At 35.6% G+C, this 17306-nt stretch overlaps 1 protein-coding gene across 5 annotated transcripts in view; it reads left to right on the top strand.

Annotated features, from left to right (window-relative positions):
- LOC145276856 (uncharacterized) overlaps positions 1–17306 on the top strand; it is a 252348-nt gene that overhangs the window by 58427 nt on the left and 176615 nt on the right. For 4 of the 5 annotated variants that reach the window (XM_080128248.1, XM_080128247.1, XM_080128245.1 and 1 more), the window contains 6 exons: positions 2077–2184; positions 3457–3533; positions 14674–14735; positions 14990–15159; positions 16256–16342; positions 16853–16977. In XM_080128248.1, coding sequence (XP_079984374.1) covers positions 2077–2184; positions 3457–3533; positions 14674–14735; positions 14990–15159; positions 16256–16342; positions 16853–16977 — 629 coding nt within the window. The remainder of the gene's footprint in view (positions 1–2076; positions 2185–3456; positions 3534–14673; positions 14736–14989; positions 15160–16255; positions 16343–16852; positions 16978–17306) is intronic. The other variant, XM_080128249.1, reaches the window with a different exon arrangement.

Raw genomic sequence — 17306 nt, 5'->3', positions numbered from 1 at the left:
TGTTGTATGCTCATTGGCCAGACAGAGGTATGAAATTTACCTGGAAAAACAAAGATGACAGACAGACCAAGAAAATGACAGACCTTGAGCAAGTAGAAAAATTGAATAATAAGAAAATCAAGACTGGAAGGTGATATTATGTCATTGACTTTATCAGCAGATACCTTGCTCTTATAGCAGAGAATTCTGGTAACTTGACTCTGTTGACAAAATCAAATGCTTTCAAAAAGTCAGCTTGTGAATAAAAAAAAACTGAATTGGTTAAGCTTAAACCAAACAAGAACTGAAAGTGATACCAAATCACTAATTGGCAAAATAGGCAGTAATGTTGTGTAGTGATGAGCTTAAGTTGTAAATAGTTGACGAGTGTTCTGTATTATTGTAGAGAATTTCCTTTAAAACTAATCATGAAATAAAAAATAAAAGAAGGTGACTTTTCCTGTTATAAATTACCAAGTTCTTTGGTTTATTGTACTATTCTTTGTATATAAAATTTTTGGACAAAGTACGGAGTAAGGACCCAAGTTGACTTTACTAAGAAAAGGACATTTTGGTTGATACTGATTTAACTTTCACCTTGGCATGTGTGAGCAGATTTTTTGCGACAGAGAGTACATTTTTTATATATTTACACAACTTTTAATTAATCTTTGGATTGATATTTTTATATATAAAAAAAAAATAATTAGTTATATTATTTATTTATGACCAAGATTGTTTTTGTTTTTTCATGGAGAGTGCATTAATATAATTCCTAAATTTGTTAATAAAACTATTTAAACAAAAATTTGGATTGATATTTTTATTAAAAAAAATAGAAAAAGCAAACAATTTATTTATTTTTTTTTTTAATAAAAATATCAATCAATGATTAAAGTTGTGTAAATAAAAAAAAAAAATGCGCACTCTTGGTCGCAAAAATCCGCTTGAATATGCCAAGGTCATGGTTAAACCGATGTTGACCAAAATCTGTCCTTTACTTAGTAAAGTTGGTTAGGATCCTTATTCCATACATCTTCCTAATTTTGTTTTGAAAACTTTAATGTTGTCTGGAGAAGGCAGTGAAAAGCTTTGAAAATGGACATTGAAAATCTATAATTAACCCTGTTCCGCACTCATTTTTTTCAATTCTGATCCCCAGCAACTACTGTCTTTTTCATCAAAGAAAGTGATTTGGTTCAAATAAAGAAGTGTTGTAAAGTGAGGTACATTTTGATGTAAAAACAAAAATTCTGCAAAAAAGGTATCAAATTGTTAGAGAAGTATTGTAATCAGTGTATCACTCTAGGAAACTATGTTGATAAAGTTGAATTTTTGTATAATGTGGGTTCTTTAGACTACTGCTTTCATATTGAATGTTATTTTCACAATATTTCAGTCGATGTAACCTCCAACCTTCTTCAGTTGTAGAACTCTGAAATGTGCATGGAATTTTGAACAGAATCCATGAGGGTACCATGCTCTCATTTCTTCAGATATGACTAGGCAGAAGTTCAAAGTAATTCGCAGTTGTGCTTTGTGTGTCACTCGCACTAAGGATTGAACCTTCAACTTCGAGAAGTGTAACTTTTACATCAGAATTCAGTTGAATTTTACCCAAAAGTTTTGGTGTTATGCGCTCTGGATTTATTAAATAATGTGTTATGATTTTAGTTTAACTTGAAAAGTTGTTTTCATACTAGTGAAGATTAAGTTTTCTCAATCTTATGTTGATTCACAATTTTCATTGAATTAACATTTAAATCTTTTTCTATAAAATTTTCAAAGATGATTGAATAGACTCCTAAATTTTCAGGTCATATTTCTTTTGTTTATTGCCAAGTTTTTTTGATGCTGTCACACATCTAAGATTCTCTATTAGTTGATATATCAGACTCATTCAAAAGAACAGTTATTATTGCTAAATGTACAAATTGAATAGATGTATCTTTTAAATGTGCCCAAGCATGAGACCAAGCAATGGATAGAACATGTTGATTTTTATTCTTTCACGCTTACGCTTCAAATAGCATTTTCATCACTAAATGTGCTCATTGAATTGACACATTTTAAGAATATGTGTTGTCTTAATTCCAGGTTAGTTCAATCTCTAACCCAAGCAGTTTGATTGTAGCTGAAGTTGAGATCAATGATGTTCCCACCCATTGTAGGAATATGTTGACTAAAGGAACAGCACAAGAAGAGGTAGGCAAAACTTTTACACAAAACAAATTTAATCAACTGTTTAGAAAAATCTAATTTTTTTCAATTTCAAATTGATAAGGTACTACTGCATTTTAAATCATGTTTTTTTGTGAGTTTCACTCGGCAAAACCCGGCGAATGACACAAACCGCCCTGGAAAATGCAGAGTGAGTTTATTCAATGAGAAACCAAGGTGCCAAAAGAAACGCGAGTGAGCAAACAACACCAAATTTGAAGGAAAAAAGGGAAGAGTTTCATTGCGCTTCAAAAAATCCTTACAAAACAACAAGTGTTTATTCTTGTGACAAGGATAATGAACAATTCTAGACTGGAAGCTATCATGAAGTTGCTGGAAATGGTCCTTGCATTGTGCCAAGAAAACCGGCTACTGGAGATGCACAAAATGCCAACGCAAGTGTATCCTTAAAAAATGAAGAAATGTAACCGACGGTTTTGGATGGAGGTGTAGTAATGGTCAGTGTAGACACTGGACCTCTCCTTGTGCCATGGCACCTTTTTCCAGCGATCCCATCTACAGATATCAATTATCTTAAAATGTATATATTTGTGGGCTTATGAAATGGCAATGCACAACAACTTACAGCAAGAAGAGTGCAGTGTTGGGTCGAATCCCACTCTCACCAACTGGAAAAACTTCTTCAGGGACTATTTCCAGGACTATTTCCTTCAGAATCCCTGACAGATTGAAGGCTCAAGGCACATGGTGAAAGTGAACAAATCCGTTTTTAATAGACAAAAATATAATGTCAGGTTAGCGTTGTCACACCGCTCTGGGTCTTCAGAGGATACAATCCTGCTAAGGAGGGTTTGCTTGAAAAAAAAATAACAGCAAGTTTTCTTTGGAAAAAAAAATTTGCTGCATAAAAGGGGGGGGGGTCCAAAATTGTTATTTGTGCCAAAAAATACATCTTTTCTTAAAAAAAAAAAAAAGTTTTATAAAAAATGTATACCCCCACTAAAAAAAAATTTTGTTCTTTGTCCCTTTAAACAAAAAAAATAATTCATTAATCCAAAGAAAAAACTTTTCATAAAAAAATTTTTTTTTTTTTTTTTCATTTTTGTATTGACTTCTGTTCACTTGGTATAATCCAGCGGTTTGCGTTGTCTGCCTGGCATTGCCGATGGGATTTAAAATGCAACAGCAGCACCAATACTAGTTTACTAGTTTTACAAGGAACAAAAAACAAAATATATTTCTTTTATCCATTATTTCTTAATGTATTTCCATGTTTTTTCATTTGTCATTTTCCAGATTTCAAAATTAAGTGGAGCTGGTGTTTCAACAAGGGGAAGATATAGAAGCCCTGAAGAAAAGATAAAATTTGCTGGGTATGTTAATTATAAACAAATGTGAAATGAATGTTACATGTAAATAAGATCCATCCAAATTTTTGACTAATTGTAACTTACCTCAGCAAATGTAAAGTTTATAATAAAAGTTACAGTTTAGAAATGTATAATGTTAAAAACTTGTTAATTTTTAATTATTTCATTTAAAGTATTCATTAAGAATACTTTAAATGAAATAATTAAAAATATTTAAGATATTATCTATGAAATATGTGTTTAATATGAAGCACAATCATTGCTTCAAGTTTTATCGGCTGTAAAATATTTTGAGTAGTACATTTTTATTTTGATGGATTATTTTGATTGAAATTTATTCTTGACTAGTGGCCGTTGCCCGGGTGTTTGGAGATGTGTGTGCTCGGAAGGGGTGGGGGGTGTTAATCAAAACATAAGAATAAGCAAAGTAAATATTAAAAAAAAACAAACACAAAAAAAGGCAAACAAATGATGTTAAATGTAAAAATTGGAAAAAGAAAACAGAAAAACGAATGTTAAAACTACTTTAAAAAATCTGCCCCCCCCCCCCCCCCAAAAAAAACCCCGTGAAAAATGGCCCGGGGGGGGGGGGTACCCGGTGTTGCCCGTGTGTGTCGGGGCGGGGGGGTAAATTTAAAAAAAAAGTTTTGGTAGGTGAGTATGAGGATCGAACCCGAACCCTTTGAGGCAAAGTTGGAAATTAAAGCATGAAAAAAAAAAAGTGCGACGTTAACCAATGGGCCATCATGACATACAAGGGAAGCGTGTGAATTTATTTAAGTAATAAAAACAGAATTGACACGTGGCCGCAATAAGTTATTTGACCTAATTAATTAGTTCAAATAGAAGTCACGCACTTAACTTTTGCTGCGGGGCATCGTTTGGGTTTGTTTACCCATCTTTGACTGTTTTTTTTTCCCAAGATGTTGGGGAGGGGGAAACCAGCCCCCCATTATCCAGATTGAATAGCAACTGTTTGATATAAGGAGCTTGGCCCCACATTGATCAAAACTGATTGCTTCTGGACGTTGTTCCGGCGCGATGCCGTGAACATACAGTTAGCTTTGATTTAGTTTCGCTTTTTATATGAAAAAGCCGAATCAACACGTGAGAAGCCAAAATAGCAATAATTTTGTAAAAGTCAATGTAAATAAATCTATACGCTACGCGCTTTCCCAAATCGTAGATATTATTATCTAGCGGGTATATAAACAGTTGTAAGCGATCGTAACGACGCCGGGAGCGTGTGCGAGAAAAGCCTTTGCGAGACATACACAAAATGGTCACACACATTTTGCCTTTTATATATATATAGATATACATTTTATTGCAATTAACTAAAGTGTTTCCTTTCAATAGATGAAAGAAGACACCTTATAATGATATTTGTTCATAAAGTATTTGCTCTTTAGTTTGCCATAAGGTTGCTGAAACAAAAGAAGATATGTTATTGGCCTGTTACTTAACAGGTCAATAACATATCTTACTCTTTACTCTTCTCTGTTCGTCTGGATTCACTCTTTCCTTTTTTATTTCTTCCTTTTCTTCCTAAAAATTTACACTCGCTCAAAAAGAGAAATGGGATGTATGCAAAAATCACATCACATAACTAAATTGCAATTAAAAAGTAAAATGTTGATTAACCAATAACATTTCATGCACAATTTATTGAAACACGTCTGGGATCTTCAATATTTATGTAAAACAGATTGTGGACTACAGTGTGTTGACACAACAAAATACTAAATAAAACCGTGAGTTTTCAAATCACATCTGATGCAGCAAAATGCTAAAGATGACACAGTTTTTAAAGGATATATCAATATAGATCGGAACTACGCTCTGCTAACATGAGTAGGCATCTTGCCATTTCACGTTCAGCAGTCCCGTTTTGGTGTGGCGATCTAGGAGCTGATGTTTCATGCCTGATATGATGGTTAATTAGTAAAAGTTCAAAGTCTTTATTGGTGAATTCCGTACCGTTGTCAGAGCGAATACACTTGATTTCACCGTAGGGGGCCATGTTGGCTAGATATTTCTTAGTTACTAGCAGGGTATCCGATTTATTCTTTAAAAAATAAACCATTATTAAACCTGAATGGTCATCTACAAAATTCAACACATATCTATAATGTTCTCTGGCCATCGGTTCTACGGGACCGTTCAAGTCACAATGCACCATTGATAGGATTTTTCTTTTTTTCTGGTATCTTGTATTCATAGTTTGTCATCTTCCCCTGCATACAGACGTCGCAGTTGAAGGTCTTTTAATGTTTGTATTCGCATTCCATCAACTACAGTCAGCAACTTTTTGATATCAGGAATATTGCAGTGTCCAAGAATTTTATGCCATGTTTGTAGATCATGGCAGGCGGTTTTTGATGGGACTACGCTATTTAAATAATATAGTCGTCCATTTTCTTTAATGTCGAAAACAGTTCCATTCGGGTATACCATTTTTGATTTATTGGGGCTAAAGTTTATATTTGCACCTTGTTTTGTGGCAGCTTGTACAGAAAATATATTTTGCTTAAATTTTGGGATTAGAAGAGCGTTTTCTAGAATACAGAAACACTGTTCACCTTTATTGTTCTTTAGCGAGATTTTCGCATTGCCTCTTTTCAAAACGATATCATTGACTCGACTCCCATCAGCTAGTTCTACAAAATGATTTTGTGGCTTAAAGTTGGGATCAAAATTGATAAAATCAGATTTCTTTGTAATCACGTGCCGTGGCCTCACAATCGACAAGAAGATTATTATTGTTTGTTGAAGCATCAAATGTACACGAAAATAAAAATGTATGTTCGCTAACAGAGCTCTCTACATTCTTAATGTAGTCGCCATTTTGAGTCCTGTATCTACATTGGAAACTCTTGTGATTAGGTCGTCCACAATTATAACAAATAATTTTTGTACTTTTCTTAGGAAAAAACTTGCTTTTGGCAAAGTTGCGTTTTTTATTCCTGGCATGGGTATAATTCGATTTTGGTGTTTTTATGTGCGTATTTTTAAATTTCATGATATTTGTGGATTCGTTTTTTTCTGTGATCATTTTTTCAGTTTCTTCGTAACTTCTGAGTGCCACCTTGAATTGGCTAAAAGTCATGGGTTTTTTTTTCTGGGTTATCACGGTGGTAAATGGCTTGAAATCACTCGGTAATCCCTTCAGGACCATGGAAATTAACAGACTGCCACTTATAACTTCAGACATTTTTAAAGAATTTGCAGTTGTCTCGGCTCTTATAATATAATCAGTAATAGTTTCGGCTTCCATTCGTTTTAGAGAGGTCAGTTCAGTGTATAAAGAAATAATTTTGGGTTTTCCTTTCGATAAATAATGCTCTCTCAATATGTTTAATGCTTTGCAGCCGTCGTCCAGGGCTTCTCTCATTACCAGTGATAGACTTTCAGGTTGTATTTGTAGTACTTTGTGTAGCTTTTGGATTCGTAGATATCCCAGAAATTTAACTTGCCACAATTCGAATTTTGATTCGGATCCATTGAAATAAAGACGCACGCTGGGCCCATAACTTCTAGAAGTGTAAGCCATTTTGAGTTTCAGAACAGTTTCAGATGGTTCGCTGTCACACACAAGTCCTGGGAGGGGACTTGTTTGTAGTAGACAGTTCCACAGAACAAAATATTCTTACCGTGTCGAAACCCGGGAAAGAACATGTGAAATTGCTCCAGAAAAGGTTTAATATTTATGAAGCAATTCTGGTTTCTGATTGGTTTGTAGCAGAACGTGAATTAATTTGATTCGTCAGTTCTTAGCAGCATCGTTTATAAATAGAATCGTCCGACTGTGTGGGATCATACCCCATTATAGGAACAAAATATTGCAACAGAGAACATGGTGGAAAGGACAAATGTGCACTCATAGCACTTACACAACATTAAGAATACAGAAAAGAAAATGCTTGACATGAATCTTTGTCATATAATGAAAAACATGTAAATTTTAATTTATTTTGTTCCTTTTTTACTTCTACCCTTTCTCCCTTTCTTTTTATTTCTAACATCAATCTTTACATTTACTTTAAATGGCAGTGTCCATGATCATTTTTCAGAAGTAATGATATTCATGCAAACTAGTTGCGACTACAACTGTAAAACTTAAGGCAAGTGTTTGGTCTAAAAGTTAGCTAAACTCAAGTCCATAAAACTAAAAATGCACTCAGAACATCTTATTTTTTGCTGCTTCCCTTCAGAACTTGGTAAATATTCTTTACCAACACAGCTCAATGGAAGAACATTTCAGCCAATCTGCAATTTTCCAGTTAGAAATATGGAGAAATTAGTATGTAAGAAAAACTTATAGTAATAATAGATCATTGTGTATAGTGCTCAGATACACTACAACCCGTCAAAAGTGCATTTACATGTGTATGGAAGGGGTGCACCAGGTGTAATTTTGACAAATTTGGGGAAGCATAAAAGTGTTAACCCTACCAGACCTACTGAACCTAATTTGCCCCTGTGCTTGGCCTCCTGGGCAAAATTGTGAAAAAATTTAAACACATTAGTAATTTTTTGCCTTTCATCTACCTTTTCAGCTTTCGTGTGCCAGTGTGCCTTGATGTACAGGTACTTTCTGCAGTGGGTGCACCAGAACCTTGTCTTCACCTTCTTTTGAAGGTTGTTTTTGTAAGATGCTCCAGGGTGCGGTCTGTTGTATCTCAGCTGTTTCTCCATGCACACAGCACAGATGTGGTCAGATGAGGTGCCAGGGATTACTGGCACCTCATCTGACCACATCTGTCATATCAGGGAAGTGGTTGCCTGGCTTCAGGTGTTGAGCACAGGATTTTTGTTGTCCTCTGCGAATGGCTGTAGAATGTTAGTTTCCTACCAGTGTTTGATTGTATCTTGTAAAGTACAGAGGTTTTTTGGCAGCTCCTTGTGTAGAAAGGTGCAGCACATAGTTGTAGCAAGCCCACATGAAGAATTTGATAAAGAAGTATCGGGGCCAGCGGTAGTGGTGTTGTCATCTGGTCGTTCTTGTCGCAACCACCCATGTACTTGTTGTAGTCCAAGACAAACTGTGGAATGCTTAATTCAGTGCAAGTAATATTCTCCTTCCTGTTGACAGTTCCATGGTAGTTAGAGATGAAAGTGATGAGCTAGTTATCTTGCTATACCATACATGTGATGCTGTCCTGACACAGTGACTTTCACCTCAAGTGAATTTCTTTGACTGCCTTGAGAGACTTTGGAAAGAACTTTCTATTCTGCAGGAGAGTTCCAACAACACCAGTTTGTAGGTAGTTCACAGCATATTTGGCCAGAGTCACTTAGTTGTAGAAGCGGTCCATGACTAGAATGTGTGAACTGCTCTACGTCCCAGCCAACGTCAAGAGGCGGACAACAGTGTTCCTAACCACACTCAATTCTGGAACTGGCATTGGTGCTGCCCCAGTGTAAACTTCTGCATCAAGAATATATCCAGTCTCTGCTTCACAAAGAAGAAATAATTTGATGCCCCATTTTGTGGACTTGTCTTTTATGTACTGTTTTATTGCCAGGCGATTTTTCGTGGGAATCATTCCCTTGTCCAGGCTCATGTATTGTTTAGACTAGTAGTAGTGTCAAAACTTAGGGAGTAGATACTCCAGAACAGGCCTGATCTTATAGATTCTGTCTCTCTTGTCAATGCCAACATCCTCTTTATCAACCACATGCAGGAAAGTTTAGATGGCCAAGAATCTGTCTCGTGTCATAACGTTACGGAACCTCAGTATATCCAATGAAGTCACTTCCATCACTTGACCAGTAATTCCGATAGCTGGGTTTCACACAGATATATTCCATGTAGATCCTCAGCGCAACAAAGGCTTTCGTTTCCTCAATGGAAACATCCTTGAAATTCTTGTAGTAGTTGTGCCTTTCTGCATACATTTGAGTGGCACGTAAATTAGTCTTCTGTCAAATTATGCCAAAAGTCATTCTTGGTAAACAACGAAAAAAAATCTATGCATTTGCTTTCTTCAGTAATATGACTTGGAATGTTCACTGGCCCATTCCCATTCTCATCGAAATTCAGATCTGGGGCTACAAAATTGCAACACGCCAGAATCTACCCTATCACCAGGTTGAGTTACACACCCCTACTTTGAACAATCGCTTTTGATCTCAGCTTACTTGCATCATCAGAATTATCATCACTTTCTCGTTCATCAATATATTCACCATCACTAGCGTTACTTGATTCAGAAACCTATTCCTGATCAAATTCGCTTTCATCTGAATCAAAATTTGTCAACACTTGTTGCACTGTGAAACACCTTGGTCTCGCTCTTTTACATGTCGAAATGCTTGGTTCATCACTAGCTTGCTGCATGACTACTTTAGTCTACAAAACAACTCGCAACTCTGCCAAAACAAAGGAAGCCATTTGCAGAAGCTCATGCTAAATCGAGGCTAAGCAACGATTGGGTAGCTATTTTTAGCCCCCTAACAACACAAAAACATGTGGTCAGAAAAATGAGTTTAGCAATAACTCAGTATTTTTTTATTTTTTTATTTTTTTTTTTTTTATTACATTTTCACCCCAAACAAGGCAAATTGCCACTTTGGTGTAGGGGGCTACTATCAGGGGCAACAACTACTGGGGTACTATGTAGAGATTTGGGCAGCAAGATGTCGGTTCACGTTACACTTGAACTTCTGCACGTCAATACTGTTGGGGAAGCAGGGACCTGGAATGGAATTCCAGAGTCTAGCGGTTCTGGGGAAGAAACTATTGGAGTAAAAAGATCTTTTACATCTAGTGATCTCTACAGTGTGGGGGTGGGATTTAGCAGCCTGTCGGGTTTGTCGAGGGTGCTCACATCGTGGGGGCACAAGTGATTGCAGTTCGTCAGAGCATTCACCACTAAAATACTTGTAGAAAAGGCAGAGGGATGCAACATTTCATCGATGGGACAGAGGCTGAAGCTTAGATGCCAGTTCAGGGCCTATCAGGTTTGCGACTCTCTTTTGAACCTTGTCAAGGAGCGAGAGACTAGTAGCAGATGCACCAGCCCAGATGTGACAGCAATACTCCATACATGGGCGAATGGTGGCCTTATAGAGGTACAGGATACTTTCGGGTGTTAGTAGTTTTCTAGCACGGTAGAGAGAGCCCACCTTTCTTGCAGCGGCCCTGGCAATGCCTTCAATGTAATTGTTCCAACTCATGTTTCCTGTGAACGTTAAGCCAAGGAGCTTGAAAGATGTAATCTCAGATAAAGAGTCGTTGGCCATTGCTATAGGTGGTAGAGAGGGTTTCTTGTAATTATTGAATGAAACTAGTTTAGTCTTGGCAGCATTGAACGCGACCAACCACTTTTGTCCCCATTCCACCACAGATTGGAGGTCTTCCTCTAATGTTTCTGCCATTTCTTTAGAAATGTGTTCATTCGTCTTCCTGTTGTGCCTGCCATAGAGTGTAGTGTCATCAGCATATATACCCATCTCAGAGACAATTTTGTCGGGGAGGTCATTTATGAATATCAGGAACAGTAGAGGTCCAAGGATAGAACCTTGGGGCACCTCCGCATTTATATCATATTGTTTAGATGTACGACCGTCGAGGACAACCTGGATTTTTCTCTTATCTAAGAAGGATTTAATTATGTTAAGTATTCTACCAGTGATACCGTATGATCTAATTTTCCTGAGGAGACCCTCATGCCATACCCTGTCAAAAGCCTTAGATATATCTAAAGCTACCGCTCTGCCCTCCCCGCTTTGTCCAGTGAATGGTATATACGTTCAGAGATCATAGTTAGGATGTCTGCTGTGGAACGGGCTTGTCTAAATTCATATTGTTTGTCAGTCAGAAGTTTAGCTTCTGTAAGATGATGGACTAGAGCATGGTTAATTAAGGTCTCAAATATTTTGGCAAAAAGTGGGAGGAGGCTAATGGGGCGATAATTTGATGGGTTAGTCCTTTCGCCAGAATTCTTGAATACTGGTACAACAGAAGCAGTTTTCCAACAGCCCGGAAAGCAAGCTTCATTAAGGCATTTGTTGTAGAGTTTGAAGAGAACTGGAGCTACTTCGGCTGAGCACTTTTTTAATAGCGCAGCTGGGATAAGATTGGGTCCACATGCTTTTGAAGTGTCAAGGTTTTTTATGATAGCATGCACCTGAGCAGAGGTGGTTTTTAGATCGTCTAGCGTGGCGTCTGTCTGCATAGGAAAGTCAGGTAGGGGGTGGTTGGAAGGGTCCAGTGTGGAGTTGGAGGCAAACCGACTGGCAAGCATGTTAGCCTTGTGGGTTGCTGAGGAGACAACTTCGTGATTGTTGGTTAGTGGGGGAATTGTTGATTGCCCATTATTTACTACACTGTTGTAGATTTTCCAGAAGTCTCGAGTTCCTAGTTTTTGTGCTTCGATGCGCTTTTTAGTGGTTTCCGTAAATTCTCTCTTAGCTGTCACTATTTCTTTCTTAGCTTCTCTCTTAGCTGTCACTATTTCTTTCTAGCTTCTATATACTTCAGTCTGTTTGAACTGGACTTATGTCGGTTAAACCTATGGTATGCATGCTGCTTTTGAGCAATGGCAGTTGCACAAGTCGACGTAAACCATTGGGGAGAGTGGGGCTTACTATAAAATTTCTGCATGGGAACATGCGCTTCGTTTGCAGTTTTGAACCAGTCAGTGGTCTCGTTTGCACATTGTTCAGCAGGGAGAGAAAAAATATTTCTCCATGGGGCATCTCTAATTAGTTCCCTGATGACTTCCCAGTCAGCCTTTTTATATTATCTCATTGTTTTGAGCACTGGCTCTTCAGTTTTGGTTCTAGAGTTTAGGGCGATTTCAACCATTATCACTGCATGATCAGCGTTCCCGAGTTGGCTGTGGGCCTTCGTTATGCAGTCATCGGGAACTCAGTATATAACATTTTCGGAAATTACTGTTATATCGGTAACTTGATCTGGTAGGGGGATGTGACTAATGTATTTATACACTACTTGATACATTATTCCAATGTGTTAATTTAGGAATAGTAACAGTTAAACAAGAAGAGATTACAAAAAGTTTAGTAATAAATTAAACTTTAAGGTTTGAAACTGTTTCTAGTATAACATTTGTTTTCTTTTGAGTTATGTCACTGTTTTATAGAGGTTCAGAATAACTTAAATAGTAGTGACAAATTTATTTTCATTTTCATATCATTGTGTTTGCTCCTGTTTCTTTTGCTAGGAACATGCATCACAATTTAACACTGTGTTAAAAAGTTGGTACTTGTGCATTCTTTGAACCAGACGTAACTCGGTGTTTACTCGGCTTTCCCCGGAACACAACGTCAACAGCTCGATAATCATAATGTTGTATGCTGAATTTCAAATCAACGCGCCCACCCGCCCGAGCAGCAGACAAGAATTTGGATACCAATTGGAAGAGGAAGAAGAAAAAAAAATCCACCATTTCTTACGTGCAAATCAGGAAGAGTACAGAAGATTTAAAAAAAATGAATTTTACTATCTTTGCCCAACAGCTCTAGACACCGTAGTTGATTTTTGTCAACAGCGGAAACTAATTGCAAAGTGAATAAAATGTGCAACCTGTGGACACGAGTGCATCCTAGCAAAAAGAGCATTACCGATGGCTATGGCTGGAGATGTGGTAATGTTAAATGTCGACGGTGGACAGCAATCTGGACTGGGACCTTCTTTACAAAATAACAGCTGAAAATCATGTACATTATCAAACTAATATACCTGTGGGCATTCAAGATGACAATGAATAAAAACCTCCAGCACGAATGTGGGTTGAGATCAGTGCACACGATAGTCGATTGGAAGAATTTCCTGCGACACATTTGCCAGGATAATTTTCTCAGGAATTTCCAGCAGATAGGAGGCTCAGGCAATACGGTAAAAATATGAGTCTGTTTTTAACTGACGTAAACATAACGTCGGCAGACCACTCACATTGGTCTGGGTCTTTGGTTGCTATGACCCTGTCAATAAGGAAGGTTTCTTGGTGAGCATGCCATACAAACCGAAATGCAGAAAATCTCCTCCCACTAATAAAAAATATATTCTGCTGGGGACCACGGTCGTATCAGACTGTAGGAAGGTGTATAGCAAAGTAGGAGGAGAGGGGTATTACCATTTAACGGTGAACCATATGGTTGAGATCGACGAGTCCATCTTTAACCACCATAAACATAACATCGGCAGACTTCCCACTAATAAAAAGAATACATTCTGCCGGGGACCACGGTCGTATCAGATGGTTGGAGAGCCTATAGGAAAGTGGAAGGAGAGGGGTATTACCATTTAACGGTGAACTACTTCTGGATCCTGAAACGGTGAACCACTTTGTAGATCCTGAAACACAGGCAATTACAAATCATGTGGAGCAAATGTGGAAGGAGGCCAAACAGTTCAACAAACAGGAATGCAGAACTAGAGCTTTTGGACACTTATCTTTTAGAGTTTATATGGAGCCAAAAATTTGGTAGCGATCCATTTGCCTCTATATTACAGCGTCGAAAGCTACCCAGTTGATGAAGAGCTTCCTTACATGTCCACTTCCCAGTCTCCGTCTACTTTGCCGTCGTCTGATGCCGTCCAAAAGTTTGAGGAAAAAACATCTTTCTAAGGAAATTTACCTGGCATTGAAAAAAAAAATTCCAACTATCGGCGCAAAAAAAAAACACCTACGTTTGTTATTTATGGGATCAAAAATAAACATTTGCTAATACTTATTTATTTAAAAAAAAATAATAAATAAATTGCTTAAAAATTATTTGACAAAAAAAGAATCTTTTCTTCACACAATAAAAATTTTAAAAATTACGGTAGGTTTTTCGTTTTTTTCTTTCTGTTTTTACATTTAAAATTTTGCTGTTTTCTTCTATGTAGCGTTATGATTTCATCGTCGACGCTCAGCATAATCCAGCTGTTGACATCATGCTCTGGAGAAAGTTGAGTGTACGCTGATTCAAAGGATGCACATGTACCAAATGGTTTTCCATTGATTAGAAATTTTTAGGACTTATCATATAACCAGATACATGACTATTTTTTTTTAATTATTTTTATTTCTTGTTTTGAAATCAAAATATATTACAATAACATTTCAAAAATACTCTTATGTTTTTTTTTATGCAATTTGCATTTTTATAATATATTTTTCTTTAGACACCCAGAAGAAAAACCTTTATATTTACGCGTGCAAGGTCCAACACAAGAATCTGTTGATAGTAAGTATGCATGGATTCTAATATAAGTTTTGATGATAAAAATATTACAATTATAAAATAGAAATTATGAATTAGAAAGTAATGCTCTTCAAAAGTATGTCTAAATAATCATTTAAGTAAACATTATGAATTCATCTATTATCTACTTACGATTAAACTTTTGAGACATTAAAATTATTTTTCAGTTTGTCTATTGTTTGTTTTTTAATATGCATTCAGATTTTATTAATCTTTGTTTTACAAACTATTTCTAGATGCTGTCCTTCGTATCAACGAAATAATTACTAGTGGTCCACGTCCAAAGGGTAGTCGATTCTCTCCTGTTGTTTGTCCACCAGGCAATTTACAGCCTGGAGTACGACCACCTCCTCCCATTAATCAACCACCGCCAACAATGATGTCTTTTACACCTCAACATCAAGGGGTAAAGAGTTATAAAATATTTTTATTTTAATGTCAATTTACTAGATTTGGGAATGCATTACACCATATTTAACTGCTTTTTATTCCTTTTGTTTTTGCCATCATAAAGTCATTTTTTCCTTATTTATTGACTAGTAAAGTTTTCTCTGCAAAAGCTTTAATTAGGCCAAATCTTGATCAGTTTTTAAAAGAATATGTCAACATCTACGCAAAGATGTGAGTGAAGTCGGCATTGGCACCTACACGATGCAAATTAAGTCTGGATTGTTACCTACACAAAAAAAAATCGAGTGAAGTCTAGATAAATATTGACTCAATTTAAGAGTCTGCAGTTTTCATACTCATTGAGCAAAAACAAAATCTAATTTATTTACCAAGTTATATACATTCACAAATGTTTGTTCAAAAGTGGAATATTGGTTTTATAGATGATATTTGTATAAGCTGATCCCGAGAAAAATGATTGATTTTCATACAAGACTGTTTTCTTGCAAGTTAACAAAAAACATTTCATGCATAGTTTTGTAATGATTTGATCTATCAAATTAAAAGAAACACCAGAGATACATGCTTATTTGTAACTTATGTTATAAGTTTGGCCATTAGAGCAAAATTTGTAACCCTAATCCTAACACTCAATAACTTGGTTATCTGAGTCACTTGTTAATACAGAAATACATGTGAAAAATCTTAATATTTAATAAATTTTAGGTAGTAAAACGTGAACTTTGACCTTACATTCGACAGCCTCATAACTCTTGCTTCCTTTATTTTATCTTTTAGTCCTCATAGTGACAAAGGGGGAAGAATTGCCATTTTCTGGATCAAAATTTATCCCTCTGACATTTATTGTTGGCTAGGTTTTGACCTTGAAGTAGTGTTTTTTTTTTTTTTTTTTTTTTTTTTAGCTCCTTACATGTAGTGGTTTTATGCCTTGCCTGTAGCAATTTCGATAAAGTTATTACTATTGTGTGTATATGTTTAGATTAAGTATTTGGTATTGATCAGCGATTTGTACGTTGAGTTTAGTTATTGTTTAATGTCAAATGCAATGATGTATCTTGGCTTTATTCTCTAGATATTTTATTAATTTTCAGTTGGCATTTGTTCAAGAAAAATTATTTATTGGTCTGGAACATGCTCCACCAACTTTTGATGTCAAAACCAAAATTTTGGGCCCTGCTGTGAGTAACATTTTTGATATTTTAAAATACTTTAATATTTACTTTATTAAAGGTTATAAAAATAACTTGTATTGTGTGTAAAATTTAAATCTAAATTAAAATAAAATTATTCTTAATGTTATGTCAATATTTTTAATGGGACTACATTTTCTTTAGATGAACTCCAAATCAACAATAAAATTTCAATGCAAAAGAAAATATATTTGTGAGATTTCTTCACATGCATATGGATAACATTTTTTTGTACTGGTATTTCTTTGTTTAAATGTGTTAATATTTCTTTAAGACCTATAAAAATTTTAGGTGCATCTCAGAAAATTAGCAATGTGATTCTAACCTCTACTCTAGTCTTATAAAAACAATGATACCAATTTTCATTTTTATTCAATTTTTAGAAATTAAATTTGGTAGAACCACTGGAATTGTTCAAAGAATTAGGTGTTATTCAATTCGTAATTATGAAAGTAATTCATTATCATCATTGTCAATTTTACATGTGTTATTTTTCAGGGTTGTTTCTTACAACATATTCATAATGAAACTGGTGCCAAAGTTACATTAAGGGGCAAAGGATCCAATTTTATTGAATCTCCTTCTGGGCGAGAAGCCTTTGAGCCAATGCACATTCACTTACAGTAAGTTATTGCTTTAAAAAATATTTACATAACTTGTTTTTCTTTCATTAAATATTTTTACTGGTTTGCATATAAAATTAAAAAAAAACAAAGTTTTGTTTTGAATTAAATTGTGTAAAAAGATTGGTTATTTTCTATCTTTTTTGGTTGTTGCTTTGCAATAAACAGTTTTTCTGTTATAGTTCCTATTTTAAAAACAGGCATATTCATAATAAAAGTGAAATTCAAAAATAAATAAGTTGACAAATTGCTAAATAACATTTAGATAGCAGTTTTATCAAATTATAAGCAGTTTTTAAAACCGAATTAGTTTTGATTTTGTATAATCT

The sequence above is a fragment of the Euprymna scolopes genome, chromosome 5 (assembly GCF_053919585.1).
Source record: "Euprymna scolopes isolate OS-2025 chromosome 5, ASM5391958v1, whole genome shotgun sequence".
Lineage (NCBI taxonomy): Eukaryota > Metazoa > Mollusca > Cephalopoda > Sepiida > Sepiolidae > Euprymna > Euprymna scolopes.
Note: the sequence above shows the minus strand (reverse complement) of the source record. Positions and strands in the feature narration are given on the sequence as shown.